This window comes from Elephas maximus, chromosome 4 (assembly GCF_024166365.1).
Source record: "Elephas maximus indicus isolate mEleMax1 chromosome 4, mEleMax1 primary haplotype, whole genome shotgun sequence".
Classification (NCBI taxonomy): Eukaryota; Metazoa; Chordata; class Mammalia; order Proboscidea; family Elephantidae; genus Elephas; species Elephas maximus.
This window is the reverse complement of record NC_064822.1, coordinates 27,132,881-27,159,985: the sequence shown is the minus strand read 5'-3', so window position 1 is coordinate 27,159,985 and position 27,105 is coordinate 27,132,881. Positions and strand designations below refer to the sequence as shown.

General features: G+C 37.6%; 1 protein-coding gene across 3 annotated transcripts in view; it reads right to left on the bottom strand.

The window, feature by feature from the left end:
• The window catches only part of MPP7 (MAGUK p55 scaffold protein 7), a 302,630-nt gene that overhangs the window by 111,357 nt on the left and 164,168 nt on the right, over window positions 1–27,105 (bottom strand). For all 3 annotated transcript variants that reach the window (XM_049881747.1, XM_049881746.1, XM_049881745.1), the window contains one exon: window positions 1,661–1,738. In XM_049881747.1, the coding sequence (XP_049737704.1) occupies window positions 1,661–1,738 (78 nt within the window). The remainder of the gene's footprint in view (window positions 1–1,660; window positions 1,739–27,105) is intronic.

Here is a 27,105-nt window from a genome sequence, read left to right as displayed (position 1 = left end):
TCTACTTAATTTTAGATTATAGGAAGGAGTACATAATTTTCATAATAACAAAACCAAGACCCAAACTGAAAAGATTAGAACAATGAAATATGCCATATATAATTCAAAATATATAAATGTATTTTTATTAATAAACTATTAATAAACATTGTATCTAATTTCTGTTTTCACCTATTGTTTCTAATTGTTCGTATCTCTGGAAATGGATTTTTCTCTAAAAGCACGGCATAATCCAAATTACACACAAGTAAAATCAGAGAAAATTTATCTATTCAATAATTACATTTCAAAAATTGCTTTTTACTTTTTCAGTGTAACATTTTTACAGAATTTTTAACTTTAAAAAAGAACAAAAGGCCCTTTGCGCTCTTTAGTTACGTTATATACAACAGTATTTTTAACATTTAAATATACTGCTCTGATAAATTATAAAATACTGTTTCATCACATACATAGTCTAATATTTTTCAAAAATCAGTATTTTTGTAATATGATGGGTCTTAATTACATTGGTTTATAAGCAAAGGCTTTCTAAAATTTAAACAGTAAAAACTTGAAAAAAATTTTTAAGACTTTCTCAAGTGGTAACTGCAGCTTACCAGTGAGACTATATCCACCTTCAATCACCTTCATTTCAGAAGTTTTAGTTCTAGAATGCAGAGGGGGAAGCTCCCTCAAAACACACATATTTAAACATCCTCATAATGTCTACAGATAAAATCTGAAGCCAAATGTTTAAGGGTTAAACAAATAACATACGATTTGGATATTTATGACATATTCTTTATTTTCTAAATTAGCATAAACTATATAAAATCAGCTTCTGAATATAGCCAATTTTTTTAAATTATATTCAAGGCCCTGGTATTTCACTAAACTGTGTTGCAGTTTATTTTATCAAAATAAAGGGGAAAAGTTTTAAAATCAACAAATAAGCTACAGGATATCACCAAAACTAGCCTTCACACTAAGGATACTTTTAGTCTCGTTTAGTGTTCCTTATAGTTTATACAGGTGTGCTGTCAATTCATCCAAGTCTGGGAGCTAACAGCAAGAACAGCAAGTTAGTTCCCCTCCCCCATGTTTAAAATAAAATTATAGCTACAGGAAATTAACTACTCCATCAATGCTAACTACTCCTAAAATTTATTTTTTGGTTATGAAGGTAATTTGGAAAGGTCTAATATCCATAAATCATTACTATGTTTTATAATCCATATTAAAACACAACCCTGTCTTTTTATGTATTTCCTAAGCCTCACGCCTAGACTAGTGTCTGTCATTTTTTTAGTACTGTCAGCAATCTAGCAATCTCATTTGTCTTTATTTCTCCAAAGCATTCCTCGTCTGTGACTTTCTAGAAACAACAACAGCTGGCAGCTTCTTTCTCCCCACAGAGTTGCAGCCTAAAATGTCTATGACATAGTTACCAACACAGAACAAGAGGGTATCCACATGCAAAATTTTCAGAACAGGAAAGTGAATGAAAAGCAAAGTAAAACCAGCATAAGCTCAGTGATGACAGGACTTCTGGAACATCTGCAAGTTCTTAGGGTTCTCACTCTGAGGGTTACGCTCCTACATCTGCACTAGGATGAGTTCTGCCCGTGCACAGGTCCGGGAAGGACGTGTCCCAGGGATCTCAGACAGGCACACTTACATCATCCGCCAAGGCCGCTGCACCGTGGAGGACGGGGGCGGGGCTCTGCTTCTCGTAGTAGTGCAGTTTTTCATGAATCTGGAGGAAAACCAAATGCATATAAGCTCACCTGCTAGCCAACAACCCGAGACATTTAAATATCATTTCTACATTTGTAGATAGAAGCTGATCCACTGAACATTTTAAACAGCAGTTGTACATTTGTTTTAACCTATAGATGGCAAATACATATGCACAATTCATCTAGTAACCAGGGTCAGGGGCTTACTACATGAAGTCAAATGGAAGAAAATGTTGTCATCAAATAGAACCCACATAAACACTAAAATAAATGTTAGTTTTTTTAAATCAAATATTTCTAAACATATTGTTTTAATGCTTCAAGTATTGGTTTTTTACATTCTTGTTAAAGACATAAATTATGAATAAAAAAAGTAGTAAACTGGCAGCTACTTTCTGACGATTTGGTGTGTGAAAACTGCCAACAGTGAAGCTAGCGCTGTACTCATTCCTGTGCCAAACTTCAGGAACACCTGAGCAAGCACACGTTCCTTTTACATTTTATTCTTTTTTGGTCCAAACTGTAAACCCCCCATTCAAATTTTTATGAAAAAGGGATTTCTCATAACTCGAGATACTTCTAATAACTTTTTAGTTGAAATAAACCATTTTTTCATATTGTAAAGCAAGTAAAATTATATTATAAATAAATAATAAAGTTGGCCCTTCATTTCCCATCATCATTACCCAAGAAACACAAAGGCAATAATATATTTTAATGAATTATAAGACAGTTTGAGTTTCTTAAAAAAAAATTTAGTATCATAAGAAATGGAAGATGCTTTGACAAATGCATAACTGTCAGCAGTTAAATGTAATATAGGTGCACTTAAAATTTTATACTTGAAAGCTTACTTTAGCCTCTTCTTACTTATGTTGAAGAAAGTTACCCTCCACCATATATGAAAAACAGTTGCACCTCACAATTTCCTGATTTTAATAGGTATCAAGTAATAAACTCTTTAATTATACTCAAAGCCAAAAGTAAAGAGTCTGGAAGATAGATTTTATTTTGATTAGCCAGATGCTATTGCTGAGAGAGGATCCTATTACCTTTCTGGCAACCTGGTATACAAAGCAAAGCATCAGAGAAAGAATTTTGACACTTATGATATTACCAGAATGATCTGGGCAACACTTTTACCTAATATATTGGGAACTTTAAACATTGATCACATTGGGATAATAAATTTTAAATAATACAAACGATAAAGATTAAGATTTGATTTGAGAAACTACTGCAGTGTTAAAAAAAAAAAATCCTGAAGGTTAAATTAATTTTATTTATGTAATTATCAAGAATTAGGTCACCTCACCTAAACTAACACAAACTGAACTAGAAAGTCTGAACAGATCCATAACAAAAGAAGAAATTAAAAAAACTCCCAACTGAAAAAAGCTCTGACCAGGATAAATTCACTGAAGAATTCTACCAAACATCCAGAGACGTGCTTACATCAATATTACTCTAAGTATTTCAGAGCACAGAAAAGGAAGGAATTCTCCTGAACTCACTCTATGACGCCAGCACAATGCTGATACCAAAGCCAAGCAAAGGCATCACCGAAAAAGAAAATTATAGGTCAATATCCCTCAGGAATACAGATGCAAAAATTCTCAGCTAAATTCTAGGCAACAGAATTCAACATCAAAAAAAAAAAAATCATGAGAAAGTAGGATTTATACCAGGTATGCAAGAATGGCTCAACATTAGAGAGTCAATCAATGTAATCCACCACATAAATAAAACAAAAGAACCACATGATCATCTCAACTGATACAGAAAAGTCACTTGATAAAGTTCAATACCCATTCCTGATAAAAGCTCTCAGCAAAATAGGAATAGACTGGAAATTTCTCAATATAAAAAAAAAGGCATTTATTTCAAAATCAATAGCCAACATTGTACTCAATGGAGAGACTCTGAAAACAGGAAGTAGACAAGACTGCTTTTTATCATCACTCCTATTAACATTGTACTGAAAGTCCTAGCTAGAGCAATTAGGCGAGAAAAGGAAATAAAGAGCAATCATCAAATTGGCAAGGAAAAAGTAAAACTATCCCTATTTGCAGATGATATGATCTTATACACAGAAAATCCCGAAAATTTCACAAGAAAGCTGCTGGAACTAACAGAAGGATTCAGCCAAGTAGCAAGATATAAGATCAACATGCAAAAATCAGTCGAATCCTTCTACACCAAAAAAGAGAACTTCAAAAAGGAAATCAGGAAAACAATACCATTTACAATAGTCCCCACTCCCCCAAATAAAATACTTAGGAATAAATCAAACTAGGATGTAAAAGACTTATACAAAGAAAGCTACAAAACACTACTGCAAGAAATCCAAAAAAATCTACATAAACGGAAAAACATACCATGCTCATGGATAGGAAGACTAACTTTGTGAAAATGTCAATACTCTCCAAAGCAATCTACAGATATAATGCAATCAAAATCCAAATTCCAACAGTATTCTTTAATGGGATGGAAAAACTAATCACAAATTTTATATGGAAGAGAAAGAGGCCATGGATAAACAAAGCGTTATTGAAGAAGAAGAAAGTAGGAGGCCTCATACTTGCTGATCTCAGAATTTACTATATAGCCATGGTAGTCAAAACAGCCTGGTACTGGTACAACGACAGACACATAGGTAAATGTAACAGAATTAAGACTCCATAAGTAAATCCATCTACCTATGGGCAGCTGGTCTTCAATAAAGGGCCAGCTCTATTAAATGGTGTGATGATTAAGACTGTGTGTCAACTTGGCTGGGCCATGATTTTCAGTGTTTATATGTGAGCACTTCCATGACTGAATCTGCTGTGGGTAGCCAATCAGTTGAAAGGGATTTTCCTGGGGGGTGTGGCTTGCATCCAAATATAAGACATCCTGGCTTCTTTGCTCACTCTGGATCCTGTGCTGCCTCCTGTTCATCTGACCTCCGGCTCTTGGGACTTGAGCTATCAGCTCATTTGCAGATCTTGGAATTCATCAATCTTCACAGCCTGAGAGCAGGAGCCCTGCTCTCCAACCTACCAATCTTGGGTTTGCCAGGCCCTGTGGCTATGTGAATTGAGAGAAGACTCTATCCTGATACACAGACTTGGGACATTTCAGCCTCTACACTCGCATGAGCCATTGATATTAAATCTCTATCTACATATATTTATACACTTTACTGGTTTTGCTTCTCTAGAGAACCCAGCCTAAGACCAATGGGGAAGAGACAGTCTCTTTAGCAAATGGTACTGGCAAAACTGGGTATCTATCCTTAGAAAAATGAAACAGGACCCATTCCTTATACAATACACAAAACGAACTCAAAATGGATCAAAGAGCTAAATATAAAACCTACAACTATAAAGATCATGGAAGAACAAACAGGGATAACCCTAGGGGCCCTAATACATGGCATAAATAGTATACCAACCATAACTACAAATGCACAAACAGAAGATAAACTAGATAAATGGAACCTCCTAAAAATTAAACATCCAAAAGAGTAAAAAGAGAATCTATAGACTGGGAAAAAATTTTCAGCTCTGACACATCCGACAAGGAGTTAATCTCTAAAATTTATAGAAACCTTCAACACCTCAACAACAAAAAAGATAAACAAGCTAACTGAAAAATGGGCAAAGGACATGAACAGACACTTCTCCAAAGAAGACATTCAGGCAGCTAACAAACACATGAAGAAATGCTCCCGATCATCAGCCATCAGACAGATGCAAATTAAAACTACAATGAGATACCATCTCACCTCAACATCACTGGTGCTAATCAAAAAAAAAAAAAAAAAAAAAAACGCTGGCGAGGTTGTAACTCTGATACACGACCATTATGATCCAGTACTCCCACTTCTAGGTATACACCCTAAAGAAATAAAAGCGATGCCATGCATAGACATATGCACACCCATGTCACTGCAGCATTATTCACAAGAGCAAAAAGATAGAAACAACCTAAGTGCCCATCAATGGATAAACTAAACTGTGTTACATACACACAATGGAATACTATGCAATGATAAAGAGTAACGATGAATCCATGCAACATCTCACAACATGGAAGAATCTGGAGGACATTATGCTGAGTGAAATAAGCCAATCACTAAGGGACAAATACTGAACAAGAGTACTACTATTTAAAAAAAAGAAACAAAACAAGGTTTACACACAGAACAAAACATTCCTTGATAGTACCACGGAAGGGAGGGTAAATTATTAAATAGAAGACGTGGTAATAATGATGAAGGGAATAGCAATACACTATATGGGGAAGCCAGCACATGACAAAGGCAAAGGAAGACACTGAGAAGAACGTGAGAAAAAAGGGCAACTACAGCAGTTACTATAACACAGACAATCCTGTAACAACACTATTAATGAAAATAATTTACAAAGGGATACACAGGAAGACAGGTATGGTAAAGAGGCATGGGAGGATGTAAGAGATTGTACCCACCTGCAGATATAGGTTAGGTTGTGGCTATCTCCACATACATACCTATAGATGTTGGTATGCTAATACAGACAATAGAATACACAAAGGGCATGGTCATGGAAACTTCTTATGCACAATCGAACACCTCCCAGGACGAAGATACTAGGCTTGAGGGCTAAGGACCACAGGCTTGGGGGGCATTTACGTCAACCGGTGTTAACAGTGCATAAAAACAATGTTCTACATCCTACTTTCGATGAATAGCATCTGGGGTCTTAAAAGCTTGTGAGTGGCCATCTAAGACACAACTACAACTAGTGGTATCTTCCCATCTGGAGTAAAGGAGAGTGAAGAAAACCAAAGACTAAAGGGCGCAATTAGACTAAAGGGCGCAATTAGTCCAAAGGGCTAAAGGACCACATGCACCACAGCCTACACAACCCCAAGACCAGAAGAACTAAACGGTGCCCATCTATCACTACCAACAACTCTGACCAGAATTCACAATAGAAGGTCCTGGTCAGAGTGGGAGAAAAATGTATAACAAAAAATCAAATTCATTAGAAAAAGACCAGATTTACTGGCCTACAGGGACTGAAGGAACCCCTGAGACATGGCTCTATGATACCCCTCTAACTTGAAATTGCAGCCATTCCCAAAAACCACCTTCTGATCAACAATAGACAGGCCTCTAAAATAAACAATATCCGAAAACAGTGCGCTCAGTAGAACAAGCAATTATATGAAACCAAAGCGCAGTATCTGCCCAAGTGCATAGATGCAAAGGTAGGAAATCAAATGAAAAGAAACAGGGCAGAAACAGGGAGAGTGTTGGCACAGTGTAGGGATTGCAACCAATGTCATGGAACACTTTGTGTACAATCTGTTTTAATGGGAAACTAATCTGCTCTGTAAATTTTCACCTAAAGCACAATAAAATATTTAAAAAAGAATCAGATCACCTCAACATATGCTATCATAAAATACTGAGCTGAGCCTATCATAAAATTCAACTAACTTTATTGCAATTATTTATTTAAATGTCTGCCTTCCTGCTATAATAACATGAGAGGCTTATATTTATGAGGCACTCACCACGTGTATGTATCACCTACATAACAGCATCAGTAATATTAGTAGTCTTCAATGAGTGTAATATTTTAATTCCTTAACTCTCACAACACACTGAGAGGTGAGCACAACCATCACCCCCACTTTACAGGTGAAGAGTTACACAGGAGATAAGCAACTTCCAGCTGTCCCACAGCTAGTAAGTGGCAGAGCTGGGGCTGAACATTCAGGCCATCTAGCTTCTTAGACTAAGATCTCATCTTTGTTCTGCATTGAGTTCACTCACTGCTGAGTGCATACGATCCATTTTCAGGGCACAGGGAGCCCTGGTGGCGCATTGGTTACGAGCTCGGCTGCTAACCAAAAGGTCAGCGGTTCGAATCCACCAGCTGCTCCTTGGCAACCCCAGGGGGCAGTTCCACTCTATCCTACAGGGTCACTATGAGTCGGAATAGACTGGATGGCAACAAGCACAGAAAGCAGTCTCGGTAGATATGTAACAAATGTTAATGATTCTTTTCACTGACTGGAAGACCATGAATGGTTCCTTCTCCACCTCACCCCCTTATTTTTCCTCTTTATGTTTCCTAATTTTTCTACATTAACTTGTATTAATACTGTAATTATGACCTAAAATCAGACATCCCAGATTAACATGTTGTTTTACCACTTAGTTTGCTTCTTCTGAGTGTCTTTTAAAAATAAAAGCAGTCAGCTTCACAGTCCTCAACCATCTTCTCTAAGTCCTCACCCCAATCCATACAATTGCCCACTCCTGGGCATTGCCCTATACCAAGAGTTTTTAAAATATTCTCCTAGAATCTCAAAATGCTGAGAACCCTAGAGTAGATAGGTGTTTTACTTTGCTACATAGTTTTAAAAATAAATTAGCATGAAAGTAAAAATTACTGTAAAACTTTTGAGTTGTTCACTATTTCCAAAAAAACACTGACATCATTCTGTTTTTTACTAGACTCTATAATATCCAGGGAGGAAAAAGAAAACCCAAAAGTCTTTCAAGTTCTAACACAGTCTATTTGGGAGCAGTGGCAGCTCGTTGGTAGAATTCTCACCTTCCATGTGGGACACCTGGGTTTGACTCCTGACTAAGGCACCTCAAGGGCAGCTGCCACTCATCTGTCAGTGGAGGCTTGCGTGATGCTGTGATGCTGAACAGATTTCAGCAGGCTTTTAGACTAAGACGGGCTAGGAAGAAAAAGCCTGCCAATCTACTTCCGAAATCAGCCAATGAAAACCCTTTGGACACAACAGTCTGATCCACAGCCTTTCATGGAGATGGCATAGGACCAGGCAGCATTTTGTTTCACCGTGCATGGGGTCACCTTGAGTTGGGGGGACAACTGGACAGCAGACGACAACAAACATAGGTAACAGATACTGACTTCACTCCAATGCTGTGCAACAGAACATTCTGTGATGAAAATATTCTCTACCTGTGTTGTCCTATACGGTAGCCACTAGTCACATGTGGCTATAGGGCACCTGAACTGTGATTTGTGTAGCTGAAGAAATCTTAATTTTATTTCACTTCAGTTAGTTTAAATTCAAATACCCACAGGTGGCTACTGGCTTTCTTACTGGATAAAATGGAATACCTTTACACACTTTGTAAGTTCCCTTTATAGCCTAGAAAATTCTCTGATATAGTTTAACTGGCAAATTTCCCAGGTGGTCACATTTTGTTTTTAGGTGCCATCGAGTTGGTTCTGACTCACAGCGACCCTATGTAAAACACTGCCTGGTCTTGCGCCATCCTCACAATCATTGTTATGTTTGAGACCACTGTTGCAGCCACTGTGTCAATCCATTTACTATTAATGGATATTTGCAGCTGTTTCTTCTCATTTGAGTCGTGCCACATTAGCAAATGAAGGTCCCGAAAGCTTGACTCCATCCACATCATTAAGGTCGACTCTACTTTGAGGAGGCAGCTCTTGTGCAGTCATATTTTGAGTGCCCTCCAACCTGAGGGGCTCATCTTCCGGCACCGTGTCAGACAATGTTCCGCTGCTATTCATAAGGTTTCGCTGGCAAATCTTTTCCAGAAGCAGACCACCAGGTCCTTCTACCAAGTTTTCCTTAGTTTAGAAGCTCCATTCAAACCTGTCCACCATACGTGACCATGCTGTTATACGAAATACCAGTGGCACAGTTTCCAGCATCACAGCAACAGGCAAGCCACCATGGTATGACAAAATGACAGATGAGTGGTGGTGAAATACAATAGACCAAAATATAACCAAAGATGTGGCTTATTCATCGATAAGGCAAGCTAGCTAACATCTATGATTAAATACTAGTTATAGTCAAACCTACAAAACCTCATTTATTGTAACTAAACATTTCCCTTTGCAGATTGAACCATGTAATAGGAGAGTACTTCATTTTTCTCCCATGAACAACAGGAAGAAGAAAAAGTGGGGACAGAGTTAAGGGAGGGAAGGAGCAGAGGGAAGAGAAATCTGGAGAGAAGGGAGACTCCAGTTATTAAATTTATATAATAGAAATATGTACAAATATTCAAAAGGAAGATCATGAAAAATGACATGCTAAGATATCCAAAATACACTATCAAGAAAACAAGGACATTTCAAAAAGTGTGTACATTATGGCCCGTTAAATAAATTGTGCATATGAACGTGTCCATAAGAGTTTGCTTTCTGTAATTACATATCTAATCAGAAAAACGTACTTAAAATAAAAATCATTTTTATGTGTAACCAGTTCTAAGGAAAGCTACAGCTACCTTTATTTACATACCTTTTGAAAATAAATGATTAATTTTAGTAAAGAAATGTAGTGCCAATAATCTAAATTAAGTACACTTAGAATAAAACCTTTTAAATTTTTATTGTGCTTTAAGTGAAAGTTTACACATCAAGTCATTCACTCATACAAAACCTTTATACACCTTGCTATATACTCCTAGTTGCTCTCTTCCTAATGAGACAGCACACTTCTCCCCACCCTATGTTACCATGTCCATTCAGCCAGCTTCTGTCCCCCTCGGCCTTCACATCTACCCTCCAGACAGGAGCTGCCCAGAAAGTCTCATGTGTCTACTTGATGGAAGAAGCCCAATCCTCACCAGTATCATTTTCTGTCTTGTAGTCCAGTCCAATCCTTGTCTGGAGAGTTGGCTTCAAGAACGGTTCCTATCTTGGGCTAACAGAAGGTATGGAGACCATGACCTCAGGGATCGCTCCAGTCTCAGTCAGATCATTAAGTATGGTCTTTTTATGAGAATTTGGGGTCTGCGTCCCACTGCTCTCCTGCTCCTTCAGGGATTCTCTGTTGTGCTCCCTGTCATGGCAGTCATCGGTTGTAGCTGGGCACCATCTAGTTCTTCTGGTCTCAGGCTGATGTAGACTTTGATTTATGCGGCCCATTCTGACTCTTGGGCTCATACTTGAGTCTTTGGTGTTCTTCATTCTCCTTTGCTCCAGGTAGGTTGAGACCAATTGTTCCATTTTAGATGGCTGCTTGCTAGTGTTTAAGACCCTAGACACCACTCTCCAAAATGGGATGCGGGATGTTTTCTTAATAGTTTTTATCATGCCAATTGACCTAGATATCCCCTGAAACCATGGTCCCCAAACCCCCACCACTGCTACTCTGGCCTTCAAAGTGTTTGGTTTATTCAGGAAACTTCTTTGCTTTTGGTATACTCCAGTTGTGCTGATCTCTCCTGTATTGTGTGTTGTCCATCCCTTCACGTAAATAAGTTCTTGTCTACTATCTAATTAGTGAGTCCTCCTCTCCCTCCCTCCCTCTCTCCCTCCCCCATCTTGTAGCCATCAAAGAATATTTTCTTCTCTGTTTAGGCTATTTCTTGAGTCCTTAATAGCGGTCTCATACAATATTTGTCCTTTTGCATCTGAATAATTTCACTCAGCCATCCAGGTTCCTCCATGTTATGAAATACTTCACAGATTCATCATTGTTCTTTATTAATGCATAGTATTCCACTTTGTGAATATACCGTAAATTATTTATCCATTCATCTGTTGATGGGCACTTTGGTTGCTTCTATTTTTTTGCTATTGTAAACCATGCTGCAACGAACATGGGTATGCATGTATCTCTTCGAGTGATGGCTCTCACTGCTCTAGGATATTTTCCAAGGAGTGGGATTGCTGGATCGTATGATAGTTCTATTTCTAGCTTTTTGAGGAACTGCCAAACCGATTTCCAAAGCGGTTGTACCATTTTACATTCCCACCAGCAGTGCATAAGTGTTCCAGTCTCTCCACAACCTCTCCAACATTTATTATTTTGTTTTTTTTGGATGAATGCCAGCCTTGTTGGAGTGAGATGGAATCTCATTGTAGTTTTGATTTGCATTTCTCTAATGGCTAATGAATGTGAGGATTTCCTCATGTATCCGTTAGGTACCTGAATGTCTTCTTTAGTGGAGTGCCTATTCATATCCTTTGCCTATTTTTTAATTGCGTTGTCTTTTTGTTGTTGAGTTTTTGCAGTAACCTGCAGATTTTAGAGATCAGCTGCTGATTGGAGATGTCATACCTAAAAACTTTTTCCCAATCTGTAGGTAATCTTTTTACTCTTTTGGTGAAGTCTTTCAATGAGCATAGGTGTTTGACTTTTGGGAGCCCCCAGTTATCTTACTTCTGTTTTGCTGTTTTTACAGTTCTAGTAATGTTTTATATACTGTTTATGCCATGTATTAGGGCTCCTAGTGTTGTTCCTATTTTTTCTTTCACGAACTTTATCGTTTTGGATTTTGTATTTAGGTCTTTGATCCATTTTGAGTTAGTTTTTGTGCATAGTGTAAGGTATGGGTCTTGTTTCCATTGTTTTGCAGATGGATATCCAGTTATGGCAGCACCATTTGTTAAACAGACTGCCTTTTCCCCCATTTAACAGACTTTGGGCCTTTGTCAAATATCAGTTGCTCATATGTGGATGGATTTACGTCTGAATTCTCAATTCTGTTCCTTTGGTCTATGTATCTGTCGTTTTACCAGTACCAGGCTGTTTTGACTACTGTGGCAGTGTATTACATTCTAAAATCAGGTATTGTGAGGTCTATCACTTTCTTCTTCTTTTTCAGTAATGCTTTACTTATCTGGGGGCCTCTTTCCCTTCTAGGTGAAGTTGGTGATTTGTTTCTCCATCTCATTAAAAAATGTCACTGGTATTTGGATCAGGACTCCATTGTATCTATAGATCGCTTTGGGCAGAATAGACATTTTTACAATGTTGAGTCTTCCTATCCATGAGCAAGGTATGTTTTTCCATTTATGAAGGTCTCTTTTGGTTTCTTGCAGTAGTGTCTTATAGTTTTCCTTGTACGGGTCTTTTACGTCTCTGGTTAGATTTATTCCTAAGTACTTTTATTTTCTTAGAGAATATTGTAAATGCTAGCGATTTGGTGATTTCCTCTTCGTTGATCTCTTTGTTGATGTAGAGGAATCCAACTGATTTTTGTACGTTTATCTTCTATCCTGAAACTCTGCTGAACTCTGTTTCAGTAGTTTTCTTAAGGATTCTTTAGATTTTTCTGTGTATAAGATACTTTCACTACTTCTTTGCCAATTTGGATGTCCTTTATTTCTTTATCTAGCCTTATAGCTCTGGCTAGGACCTCCGGCATAGTGTTGAATAAGATTGGTGATAAAGGCCATCCTTGTCTGGTTCCTGTTCTCAGTGGAAATGGTTTCAAACTCTACCCATTTAGGATGACGTTGGCTGTTGGCTTTGTATAAATGTCCTTTATAATGTTTAGGAATTTTCCTTCTATTCCTATTTCACTAAGACTTTTTATCATGAATGGGTGTTGGACTTCGTCAAATGTCTTTTTCTGCATCAAATTGATAAGATCATGTGGTTCTTGTCTGTTTTATTTATGTGATGGATTACATTGATTGTTTTTCTAAGGTTGAACAATCCCCGCATACCTGGTATGAAACCCACTTGGACATGGTGAATTTTTTTTTTTTTTTTGATATGTTGTTGAGTTCTATTGGCTAAAATTTTTTTGAGGATTTTTGCATCTAAGTTCATGAGGAATATTGGTCTGTAATTTTCTTTTTTGTGGAGTTTTTACCTCGTTTTGGTATCAGGGATATGCTGGCTTCGTAGAATGAGTTTGGGAGTATTCCGTCCTTTTCCATGCTCTGAAATACCTTTAGTAGTAGTGGTGTTAACTCCTCTCTGAAAGTTTGGCAGAATTCTCCAGTGAAGCCGTCAGTGCCAGGGCTTTTCTTCATTGGGAGTTTTTTTTTATTAGTTTTTCAATCTCTTCTTTTCTATATAGGTTTATTCAGTTGTTCTGTCTCTGTTTGTGTTAGTTTAGGTAGGTAGAGTGTTTCTAGAAAATCTCTAGGTTTTCAAATTTGTTAGAGTACAACTTTTCATAGTACTCTATTATAATTCTTTTAATTTCAGTTGGGTCTGTTGTGATATTGCCCATCTCATATCTTATTCAGTTTATTTGCTTCCTCTCCTGTTTTTCTTTTGTCAGTCTGGCCAATGGCTTATCGATTCTGTTAATTTTTTCAAAGAACCTGCTTTTGGTCTTGTTAACTCTTTCAATTGTTTTTCTGTTTTCTATTTAATTCTGCTCTACATTTTATTATTTGCTTTCTCCTGGTGCCTGATGGTTTCCTTTGTTGCTCTCTATTTGTTCAAGTTGTAGGGATAATTCTTTGATTTTGGCCCTTCTTTTTGGATGTGTGCATTTATTGATATAAATTGAACTCTGAGCACTGCTTTCACTGTGTCCCAAAGTTTCTGATAGGAAGTGTTTTCATTCTTATTGGATTCTATGAATTTACTTCATCCTTCATGTCTTATATAACCCAGTCATTTTTGAGCAGGGTATTGTTCAGTTTCAAAGTGTTTGATTTCTTTTCCCTGCTTTTTTCTGTTATTGATTTCTACTTTAATGGCCTTGTGGTCAGAGAAGGTGCTTTTTAATACTTTGATGTTTCGGATTCTGTTAAGGCTTGCTTTATGGCCTAAGAGTGGTCTATTCTAGGGAATGTTCTATGTGCCTTGGAAAAGAATGTATACTTGGATGCTATGGAGTGTTCTGTATATGCCTATGAGGTCAAGTTGGTTAATTGTGGCATTCACCTCTTCTGTGTCTTTACTGAGCTTCTTTCTGGATGTTCTGTCCTTCACTGGAAGTGGTGTGTTGAAGTCTCCTACTGTTATTGTGGAGCTATCTCTTAGTTTTCAATGCTGTTACAGTTTGTTTTATGTATCTTGAAGTCCTGTCATTGGGTGCATATTTAAAATGGTAATATCCTCCTGATATACTGTCCCTTTAATCATTATATAGTGCCCTTCCTTATCCTTTGTGATAGATTTAAGTTTGAAGTCTGTTTTACCAGAAATTAGTATAGCCACTCCTGCTCTTTTTTGTTTGCTTGATATATTTTTTTCCATCCTTCAAATTTTAGTTTGTCTTTAAGTCTAAGGTGTGTCTCTTGTAAGCAGCATATAGCCGGATCATGTTTTTTAATTCATTCTGCAACTCTCTGTCTCTTTATTGGTGCATTTAGTCCATTTACATTCAGCTCGATTATAGATAGGTACGAGTTTAGTTCCGTCATTTTGATGCCTTTTTTTGTGTGTTGTTGACAGTTTTATATTTCCACTTACTTTTTTGTGCTGAGAAGTTTTTCTTTGTGAATTGTGTGTTCCTCTTTTTCACTGCAGTTGAATTTGTTTTTGCTGAGTCTTTGTTTCTTGTGTTTTTTTTATTTTCAAGTGTAGGACTGTTAGTCTTCTTTGTGGTTACCTTGATATTTACCCCTATTTTTCTAAGTTTAAACCTAACTTCTATTTCCCTATATCGCCTGGATTTCCTCTTCATATGGAAGATCTCTGCCTACTTTAGACCCTCTTTATTGATATAACGTTGTCATCTTTTACATAATAACATCACTGATTCCCTTTTTTTTTTTTTTAATCTTGATTTATTTTTATGATTTCCCTATCTGAGTTGGTATCTGGGTGCTCTGTTCCGTGTTGTAGTGTTGGGTTGATATCTGATGTTATTGATTTTCTATCCAGAGAATTCCTTAGTATTTCTTGTAGTTTTGGTTTGGTTTTTAAAAATTCCTTAAGCTTCTGTTTATCTGTAAATGTCTTAATTTCACCTTCATATTTGAGAGACGGTTTTCCTGGACATATGATTCTTGGCTGGCAACTTTTCTCCTTCAATGCTTTATATATGTCATTCCATTGCCTTCTTGCCTGCATGGTTTCTGCCGAGTAGTCCGAGGTTATTGATTCTCCTTTGTAAGTGACTTTTTGCTTATCCCTGGCTGCTCTTAAAATTTTCTAGTTATCTTTGGTTTTGGCAACTTTGATGATAATATGTCTTGGTGACTTTCTTTTGGAGTCTATCTTGTATGGGATTTGGTGAGCATCTTGGACAGATATCCTTTCATCTTTCACGATACCAGGGAAGCTTTCTGCCAGCAAATCTTCAACAATTCTCTCTGTATTTTCTGTTATCCCTCCGTTTTGTGGTATTTCAATCACTCACAAGTTATTCTTCTTGATACAGTCCCATGTGATTCTTATGTTTTTTTTTTCTTTTATCTGATTTTTCTTCATATATATTGGTGCCAAGTGATTTATCTTCGATCTCACAAATTCTGCATTCCAGTTCCTCAATTCTGCTCCTCTGACTTTCTACTGAGTTGTCTAATTCTGTAATCTTGTTGTCAATCTTCTGAATTTCTGAATGCTGCCTCTCTATGGATTCTTGCAGTTTCTTAAATTTTTCATTATGTCCTTGAGTAATCTTTTTAATTTTTTCAACTGCTTTATCTGCATGTTCCTTGGCTTTTTCTATTTGTTGCCTAATCTCATTCATGATGTCGTTCCTGATGTCTTGAAGAGTTCTGTATATTAATCTTTTGTATTCTACATCTGATAATTCCAGGAATACATCTTCATCCACAAGAGTTCTTGACTCTCTGTTTTGGGAGTTTGTGGAAGCAATCATGGTTTGCTTCTTTATGTGATTTGATATCAACTGTTGTCTCCAAGGCATTTATAAGTCATCGTATTAATTTATGTTTGCTCACTGTGTCCTAGTTTCTTGCTTTGTTTTGTTTCAATATAGCCAAATAGGCTATTAGAGTAAGCAAACTTGGTTATTGGAGCCTTTGAAGCACTAACGTCCTGTTACCAGGTGGTTAGAGCTGTTACCAGGAATATGAGCCTAGGAGTCCCTTTAGGATTCTTGCATAGATTCAGCTCAGGTGTCCTGATAGTCGGTCTCCTAATGTGTGGTGTAGGCTCTCACCTACTATCTTAGAGGAGCAGTGGTGATGGGTGTATGCACTGGTTTCTGGGAAGGTCAGGGGGTCACACTCTGAGGAAGGCAGGGGGCTGACAGCCTTCCCTCAAGTGTCAGTAAGGAAGGAGCATCTCTGTTCTTTAGAGCACTCTGGTGGGTAGGCTCTGCAGCTGTACCTTAGGCACCCAATGCTTATACCTATAAGGACTTATAGGCACCACTATCCTTTCGTGGGTGTCCAGGTGGCATGGATGGAGCCTCCAGTCCTCAGTCCCTGCTCTGGGTAGGTGAAGGCCCTGTTTACTAGGCAGAGCAGCATCAGATCTCCAAAACCTGCCTCTCCCTGAACAGCTGAAACAGATACAATCAGATCACAAACATATTTGCCCTTGCAATATAATAGCCACCTGGATCCATGTAGGGGTGAGAAACAAAGTCTGTGCATCTTTTATGCCTGGACTGGAACCACTTCTGCTCTGAGCTTCCAGATCAGGGGAGTCTGCAGAGTATCTTTCCCCATTTGTTAATTTTTTCCTTCTCCCAGGCCAGGAGAATGGCTCAGAGAGTGCAGCAGGTTCTATCTCAGGCCCAGGGAAATCAACTGTTAAGGAAGCCAGCTGGGGCAGAGGGGGGTGGGATCAGATAGATAGGAGAGAGTTCTTTCAAAAGGATGAGCTATTAGATCCGCGTGCGGCAAATTGGACAAAATCACTTATCTTGTGCTGAGAACACTGTTTTATCTCAGATTCCAGAGGCGTGTGTAGCCTGTGTGCGCTGGCTGGCTCCCCACCAAGATCGCCCCAGGGGGTTAGGGCTGCGTCCAGCACTTGCCTTCTCTCACTGAAGCAGCTGTGTCCAAAACTCCACAGCCAGTCCTGCAGCTGGTATGCCAGGGGGTCAGCGTGCCGGCACTTTGGTTGCCTTCTTTGGCTGAAGGAGCTACTTCCTAAATGCTGCAGCCAGCCCCATTGTAGAGACCCCACAGGGTCAGGGGTGTGCCACTCTGCTTGCCTTCTTTCACTGAAGCTGCCATGTCTCAGGGAACTACCACAGCCCAGCTGCAGCCGCACCAAAGAACGGGGCCAAGGAATCAGAGTGGAGGTACTGTGCGGGCTCAGCAACTCGTCGCTGCTTCTGCACCGTCTCTCCCTCCCCCATCGCTCAGACCAATTCCTTAATTTTGCCTTTGATGTTCAGGAATTCTAGCTTGTCATATATATAATCAATTCACTTGTTTTTTCAGGTCTTTGTTGTAAGAGGGATCAGCGGAAGCCACTGGCTAGTTTGCCATCTTGGCCCCCTACAGTAAAACTTTTTAAAATGAAGTTTTAATAATCAAAGTATAAATAAAGCTTAAATGGCCCGAATGCAATCATTTGCTTTTAAGCCACTGAGTGATGTACAGGGGTATTTAAACTCTACCATCCTTACTTGAATAATATTAAACAAGCTAAAACTGTATTCCTTTTCCTGGCTTCTAGGATGAGTACAGAAAAGCAATGAAAATAATTGCTCCGCAGGTTGTATCTTGCCTTCATATGTAGGTGAAAGATGGACAATGAAAAAAGAGACAAAAGAAAAACTGATGCATTTAACTGTGTTGATGAAAAATATTGACTATACCATGGACTGCCAGAAGAATGAAAAAAATCACTCTTAGAAGAATAAAACTGGAATGCTCCTTAGAAATGAGGATGGCGAGACTCCATCTTGCCTACTTTGGATACATCATCAGGAAAGACCATCACTAAAAAAGACACCATGTTTTGTAGCAGATGGTCAGTGAAAACGAGGGAACCCTTCAGCAGGATGGACTGACACAATAGCTACAACAATTCACTCAAATATCTCAAAGATCATGAAGACGGCACAGGACCCAAGCATCGTTTTGTTCTGGTATACATAAGGTCACCATGAGCTGGGGCCACCTCCACAGCAACAACAGCAACAGTTTGTATCTCCACACCCTTTCCTTATGCCAAGTAGATGCAGATGACAAGGCCCTAGGAACCAGCAAAGCCACCAGATGGAAAGAGCCTGGATCCCCAAAATACTTTATGGAAGGAAGAAACACATTAATCTCTGCCATATTCCCCTAATTGGTTACCAACCAAGAAATAGTTTTCTATTGTACCTCCACCATTACATTTTTCAGACTATTTGTCAGTTGTTTATCGTATCCTAAATAATAAAGTGGCCCTGAGCAAACAGGAATTACCTTGAAGTATCAAAAAAAAAAAAAAAATCAAGCTTTTTCTTTGTGGTCGTATATTTGTTTCTTAAGGAAACATTCTCTATCCTAATAGATTCTTCTGCGAATTCTTTGAAGTTTTTACAGTTTTACCCCGTACACAGAAATTTTAACTCATACCCATGAAGGCCTCTAACTTTATGTTTTTCCAAAAGAAAAGCACATTTAACCTTTTTCCCACTGCTTTAAGATACCATTTGTTATTTGCCCAGCTCCCACATACAAGTGTCTGTATCTAGCCCCTCTATTCTATTCTGTTGGTTTGTCTCTCGCTGGGCCAACACCATTACTGTATTTTTATCTACACTTTTGATATCTAATAAGGCAAAACTTCTTAGCCATTTATTCCTCCACAAGAGTTTTAGGATCAGCTTGCCATGATAAATGTCCGAAGAAAAACCATTTTGGCCTATTGAAAGGAATGTCACAGAACTTACAGAGTAACTTGAAGAAAAAGAACATCTTAAGATCACTGACTCTTTCTACCAGTAAATGTAGTATATACGTACCACACTCGGGGCTCTAACGCTTCTTGAAACTAATAATAGTTCATCAATTCTGAAAAAGTTTCAGCTGTTCTCTTTTTAAATATTGCCTATTTTCTCCTCTGCAATTCCTATAAGAAAAATTTTGAGCCGTATCGTTCTATTGTATGTGTTTTAAGCTCTTTCCACCTCTTTATTTCTCTGTATTCTGGAAATTTCCTGAGGTAAATCTTCCAAGTCACCACCTCTCTTACGCTGTGTCTAATCTACTGGAGAACCTATCCACTGAAGGGTTTTGTTTGTTTGTTTTGTTTAATGACTATACTTTTCATTCCTGCAGTTCCAGTATGGCTCGTTTTTCCAATATTTCTGTTCTGTTTTTCCGAGTACCTATTTTTTCTCATGATTTTCCTTATGTCTTATATCATTTTAAACAGACTTATTTTATAGGATATAGGACTATTCTATTACATGGAGTGCTTAAGTTTGAATCATGCTACTTGCTATGTCTGCTGACTGAAGCTAGATTGTTTTCTTAAATTTTTGTAATTTTGGTTTTTTAGTACATCTTCAGTGGAACTTTGTACGTAGGAATCCAAGATTGAAGGTATATCCTTCCAGAAATATCTTTTTATTTGCGCTCTGAAGTGATCCTGAAATATCACCAACTATTTTGTTAATTTCACAGTTTAGGATTCTGGGCCATGAGGATAAAAAAACTCAAACCCAAGCCAAGGACCAACCAACCAGCCCATAGTTACAAATTCTTAAGAGACTTTCTTTGTTCTTAATTAAATTCAAGGAGGATACAGACCAGCTTCTTTATCCTTTCCCTAGACAGGAAGTTGGAATTGTTCTCATCTTTTCATTTACTAACAGAGAAACCCTAGAAAAGTAGTAGTTTTGCACATGTGTGTGGAGAGGGGGGATGTTTCAGTACCAAGTTCTCACTATTTCCTAGCCTCATAGTCAGGAGAGTGACACCTTCCACACACCCGGCCCAGTCCCTCCATCAGGGCTGCAACACCAGCTTTAGCAGCTACCAGCACGGGATTCAGTCCACCGTTTATGCCTGAAATAAGGGGATTTCCCCTACTTTCTTGTAAGCGCAGTACAGCTTTTAAAAAAAATGTTTGCAATCATTTGCCTAGAATTTCCAGGTGCTTTTTACTTTTTTTTTTTTTTTTACTGTAGGAACTAGAAGGTTAAGTTGAATACTTAATGTAAATTAATTCTGGTTTCTAACAAGCCAGTTCTCTTATGCAGCAGCTCCAAGTTTCTTTTTTCTTTTCTCTCAACAAGGCTCTTTATTATAAAAAGTCACTTTTTCCTTTTACGAAGAGATTTTTGGACCACTTATATTTGGGCTTTGAAGAGTTATGATGTTCACTTGGCTTGTGAGATTTATTTGAGTGGGTGTTTCTACCTGATCTCACTGTTGTTTTCAAGTTGAAAATGATAGTTCCTCTAATCTGGAATTACTTTGTCTACAGTTCAAACAGAAATCCTTACAGTGCTTTTGTCTTCAGAACCTCTTCTGTGCTGTTACAGGGTTTACGGGTGTACTTGTGATCATCAGCACACTTAAAAAACAAAGCTTTGAGGTTTTAACTCTCCCCAGGCCATACACCCAGAAGAAGAAAAATCCTTCCCTTGGAAGCCACTGGGAACAACTGGCACTTGGCCTTCAGTATAGGCCAGGTGTTTGTAACATCTCTATGCAGATGAATGATTCCTTTAAGGGACATGGCTATAAAATGGCTATAAGCACCAAAACCAGCTTCTTGGCTTAAGTTAATTTGCAAAAGAACAACAAACCATCAACCTTTTCATTTCTGCACAATATATAGTGATTCTGTTTGAAGTCACTTCCCAGAACCTTCTCCCCAGAGTAGACTCCCTTAGTTCCCGGAATGATATTTTAAAGAAAGCAGCCACGGTATTAAACATTTTTTAGAATGTTTTGGAGAGTCAAGAAAAGGGGGGTGGGGGGGGGAATGAGCTCAAGGAATTACCCATTCCAGAAGTGTGTAATCTGTCTCATTTTAAAACAACCCAATATTTGTACACGCATCATTCATTCTGCCTCAGAGTATGAAGATCAAATTTGCCATTAAAAAATCTCTACTTCAACAATTATTTGAGAACTGTTAAATTTTTATCAGGGTGGTGGTGAAAGTTAGGTTGGTTTCATCTCACAGGAACTCTTAACTGGTTTCAATATACAAGTAGCAATCAATTGTGTAATACTCTTGGCTTTTAGTTTACATTTTAACAAACACATACTGCAATTACAGCTTTAAAATAAAGTCTTTTTGTAATAAGAGATGGAATGAGCTGTCTTAGAAGGTGGAAAAAGTCTCACATCTAGGGTTTGTGGCTACTATGTTGGTGGATGGCTGTCAGGGGGTCCACGATCTCCTGGAAATGGTATGCTAATTGTCTGCATGTATTTTTCTAGGACAAGCAATCCCAAACTTTCAACAAGAAAGGTTAGGACTATTGTTTTAAGTTCCCAAATGCAGATGGGTGATTCATGCTAAGAGGCTTGAACTTTATCCAGTAAGCAGTAAAAAGCCATGAGGGACATGCCCAATTTGTGCTTCAAAAGGCACAGACTCCATTTTTGTTGTATAGGTGGCTGAGGGAAGGCAGGTAAGGGAGTGCGGCTAGAAACAGGAAACTTTTAAGAAGATAATGTTCTAGTTGTAGGAAACCTGTCACTCCTCAGTGGAGTTATTTTTCAGGTTCCTCAGGCTTTCCTTTCTCCCCTCCCCAGTGGCCCAGAGACCCAGGCGGCTTCCATCTCTTCTCAGTAGCTACCATTACTGCCGATACCCTCAAGCCTGACTGTCGAATAGGATGGACTCTTTCCAGCTGTTGTTTTCCTTGCTTCCCCAAGACAAGCATGTAAGTCCACTATAAGAAGAAGGACAAAGAAAATAAGCGTGAAGAATTTATAACATTTTCAGTTTTTAAAAATGAAATCTTAATTGGTTAAGAGCCTTGAAATCAAATAGAACTGAGTTTAAACCCCAGTTCTACCCTTTACTTGCCATTACACAATTTACTTAACTTTTAAAACCTTAGTTTCCTCATATTTAAAATGGAATAATAATAGTACCTGTTACATAGAGTTATTGTTAGAATTAAGCAGCCATAGCTGGAAAATATAAAATACCCAATAAATATCCAATAAATAGTAGTTTATATCCTGATTCCTCCTCTACCCTCCGCTGATATTCCCAGAAAAGGAGGCGGTATTAGTCTCCTCCTGACTATGTCACATTACACATATATAAGATATAATCAAGACCTAAAGGTAAAAATCTAAGCAGAACTGATGTCTCAAGTAGAGAACCTACATTTCTGAGGGACTGCAGACTAAATGCCACCCCTGCCACCATTATTTCTTCAAAAACAGTCAAAGTAAAAGGAGAAGCGGAGCTGAATGAAGGCAGCAGCCACAGATCAGGAAAGCCTGGATGCACACTGAAAAGGCAGCAATTAGTTTTGACCACAGCAAGTGACAGATGATGGAGATGGTGCAAGATCAAGCAGAGAAAATGATAAAGAGATTTCCAGACTGGATGAGATTTTTGATGAAAAACCTATACCTAAATGTTTAGTAACGTGTATGATGAGAACCTTATTCCAAAAGGAGAAAGTTTTCTCTTCGGGGAGGAGGAAGAATGGAATTCTTCACACAGGAAAAAAAGCATGACAGGTAGATGAAGGGTTCCTAGAAAAAAGGACTGACCATTAGAATTTCCTCAAAGATCACAAAGAGCTAGCTGTCATTGTACTCAGGTATCATCATCTCCCTATCAGAATTTAAAGACCCTCTGCCCACACCCCAATTTCTGTTGAAGCTGATGAGGAAACTCACATAATTTTGTGAACTTAATTAGATCTGGTTGGATATGAGAAGTGCATTCCGATGTGGCTGTACATAAAGAGTGCGGGACAGGAACTAGACTTCATTCACAGTGAAAAAGGCAAATATTATCACAATATCATAGTGAAAATACTATGAGCTTACAGAACCTCTGAGAAGTCTCAGGGATTCTCGGGGGTCCACAGGCCACACGTCGAGAATCACCGCATTATACAACCTCTGAATAAAGCAATGTAATAAATAAGTAAAAGGAAATCTAACATTTTTCTGAGGCTGGCATAACTCATAATGGATTACATAACTCTAGTATAAGAATAATAATAATTTTCACCTTATACATTTTACCTGAAACCACAGTGTTCGGGCTTGTAATATGTTAGTCTCAGAGCCAGCTGGTACTTATCTACAAAACTATGATTTCAAGGTCTGAAAAGTGGTGACAAGAAGCTTTAAGACTAGTATACTTTCAAAGAATTAACTTAAACAGAGACACAGAACAGGTTTTATTTAGCATTACATGAAACTTAAGTTTTCTCAATCCCCTAATGTTTCATTATTCACATTATTTTAAAGTTCTGCTTTTGATGCCTTTCACTCTGGCCTACTGCTGCAACTGAGTCCATCTAAACCTGCACAACGTATTACAATGCTCCCAGACCACATACCTTTGGCATCAGCCCAGCACTGCTATTATCATCTCCTCTTATTTATTGCACCCTTTCAAAACGATCTTTTCTTTCACACATTTATGTAAGTTTTTTGACTTTGTATTTGTACATCCACATATAATTATTTTCTAAAATGCTATCGTATCTTTCTGCTTTGTACAATACCACAGAAAGCTATCTGTTTATACTACTACCATCACAGATGGAATATTTTAATGCACTCAAATAGATATTGTAGCATATCTAAAAAATGAATTCCCTTTTTCCTCCTATAAGTTTTATATAAACCACAGCTAAAATTTCCCTCTTATTCCTGGCAGAGCTACCTAAAAGGCTTTTCTCTGATAAACATTTTTCACCGTGAATTAGTTTCTTTTTAACAGAAAACAAAGCTGCTATTATATGTGAGGTTTTGCAGACACGAATAATCAAAAAAACCTTTTGGTCAATAAGAAACAAAAATGTGTAATGACTCTGCTTATAGGAAGATGGTTCCTAGGTGGGCAGAGGAAATTCAAGCCAAAACTAACCATTTTAATCTTGGTCCAAAACAAATTTTCCTACCAGCTCAAAGCAAAACATGCTAGGCTTGTAAAGTATAAGTATTTGCAATTTATTTCCAATAAAAAAATAAAACTTTAATTTTCTAAATATATACATATATATATATATAACCAAAAGGTCGGCAGTTCGAATCCACCAGGCGCTCCTTGGAAACCCTATGGGATAGTTCTACTCTGTCCTATAGGGTCTCTATGAGTCGGAATCAACTCGATGGCAATGGGTTTTTGGGTATATATATATATATATATATATATATATATATATATATTCCCAACTTTTCACTCTACTAAATATTTAGAAGCTTATGGGTATATGTTAAAACTTATTTACAGAAATGAAACTGTAAAATTTTTTGTCTTTCTACTAGTTTTAAAACTATCTTACTGTTCATATCAAGAAGTATACACAGTCTCATTATTTTCAAATAGTAAAAGGTTAATACATTATTACTGATAAAGTTTAAGCACCTAGAAATCCAAGTCACAATTCACAAAGCAAGTGAGTTCAACCTTCAGGGTCATGAAACTATCAAATTCTACTACTCTGAAATAAAGCTGCATTTGACCCTAGATTTAATTAGAATGAAGTACTGTTTAATACTAAAACCTAAACGAAGCAATATTTGGAGCTCAGGGATGCAAAGGTAACTCTGATGGAGCAAAAGAACAGTTTTTCCACCAACTTAATATTTTACATGTGGGAATATCAACAATTCCACCAAAAGAGACAAGTGCTACCTTGAAAAAACGGAACAAGGCGTTCCAGGACTCCCAGAAAGGCCTCTAGGAGCACTTTGGCTTTTAGCATGAATGAGCCAGGAAACTACAACAGAATTTGTTGGCCCTTGGCTATTCTATATACACTGAACCTATAAAACACTTTAGAGAGAACTGGTGTCTTTACAATACTGAGTCTTCCTAGTCAAGAATATAGCATCACTCTCCATTTCCTTGTGTCTTCTTTAATACATTTCAATAAAATTTTATTATTTCCTGTGTCATCAGCCTGGAACATTTTTTCGTTAGATTTATTCCTAGGTAACATATGGTTTTTGCTACTATTGTAAATAGGGTATACTCTTTTAAATTTCATTTTCTATTGGTTGCTGGAAACTATAAACACTACTGATTTTTGTATGGAGATCTTGCAGCCAGCCATCCAGTGCAAACCTCTGTATAACTTGTCTGGAGATTCTTTGGGGTTTTCTGTGCAGAGACAATTACATCACCTGTGAACCATGACAGTTTTGTTTCTTTGTTTCCAACCGTTATTACATATACACACACACACACACACTCACTCTCTCTCTCTCCCCCTCTCTATCTCACCTTACAGCACTCATCAGGATCTCTATTACAGGATTTAAAAGAAGCAGTGATAGAGTATTACTGAGTTGTTCCAATTTTAAAAGGAATGCTCTTAATTCTTCTCATTAAGAATAATAATTATTTTAGTAGATATCTGTAAGGTTTCTTCCTATTCCTATTCCTCTCAGGTTAAATGTTATCAACTTTGCCTTTTCTACATCTATAGAAATTATATGCAATACATTATACATTCACAGATTTTTCTAATGGTATACCCAACTCAGTCATAGCATATTATCTTTTAGATTCACTGCTGGTTCCCCTTTGCTAATAATTTGTTACTTCTATTTTCATAAGTGGAGACTGACCTGTAATTTTTTGCTTACTCTAATACTGTCTGGTTCCAGTATCAAGGGCATACCAAGTCCCATGGATGAGCTGACGAGTACTCTCTTTTCCGGGAGAATTCTGGCATGACAATTGGTATGATCTACTCCTTCAAAGTTTGGTAGAGTACCTCAAAATAACCATCTGTGCCTATTGGTTTATCTAATTTCAACTTCCTATTTCTTGTTGCCAAGTTTTTCTAGAAATGCTTATATTTTGTCTAAGTTTTCAAATTAATTGCCCTAAAGTTGTTCATAGTATTCTCAATCATTTCAATTTCTGCTGGATCCATAGCTACAGTCCTTTTTTAAAAAATTCCTAATGCTGTTTATTTATACCTTTTTTATTTTTCCCTCAGTCAGTCTAGCCTGAGACTTGTCTGTTTCCTTAGTCTATTCAAAGAAGCAACTTTCAGCTTCAATAGTTCTGTTTATTTTTTATCTCACTGATTATCTATTTTAGGGGTGAGGTTATCCTGTTGATCTTTTAAAATTTCTTAATCTGAATGCTTAACTCCTTTTTTTTATCCTTTCTTCTTTCCTAATCTAAGCACTTAAGGCATTTTATGAATGTTTCCTTAAGAACAGTTCACCTTTCACTGCATCCTTGTTTGACATATAAACATCTACATTTAATTCTAGTATTTTTAATTTCCATTATGATTTGCCTGGCCCATGAGTTATTAGAACAATGTTTGTGTTTTATTTTCAAAATATGGAGATTTTATTTTACTGTTTACTACTGACTTCTACCTTAACTGCACCAGGGTCTGTGCTAACTATTCATCTATTTTCTCTCAGCTCTTTGATGGCGTGGGGGGGCGGGTGTCACTGGGAGTAAGTACACTATATTTCCCAGACTCCCTTTCTTGCTGTCTTCTTGTTAAAAGTCTGCCAATGGAAACAGATTTCTACACTTATAAATCTGAGTTCACCCCTTTAACTCTTTCAGCCTCCCAGCACGTGCTTAACCAAAACCCTATGTTAAATCTCCT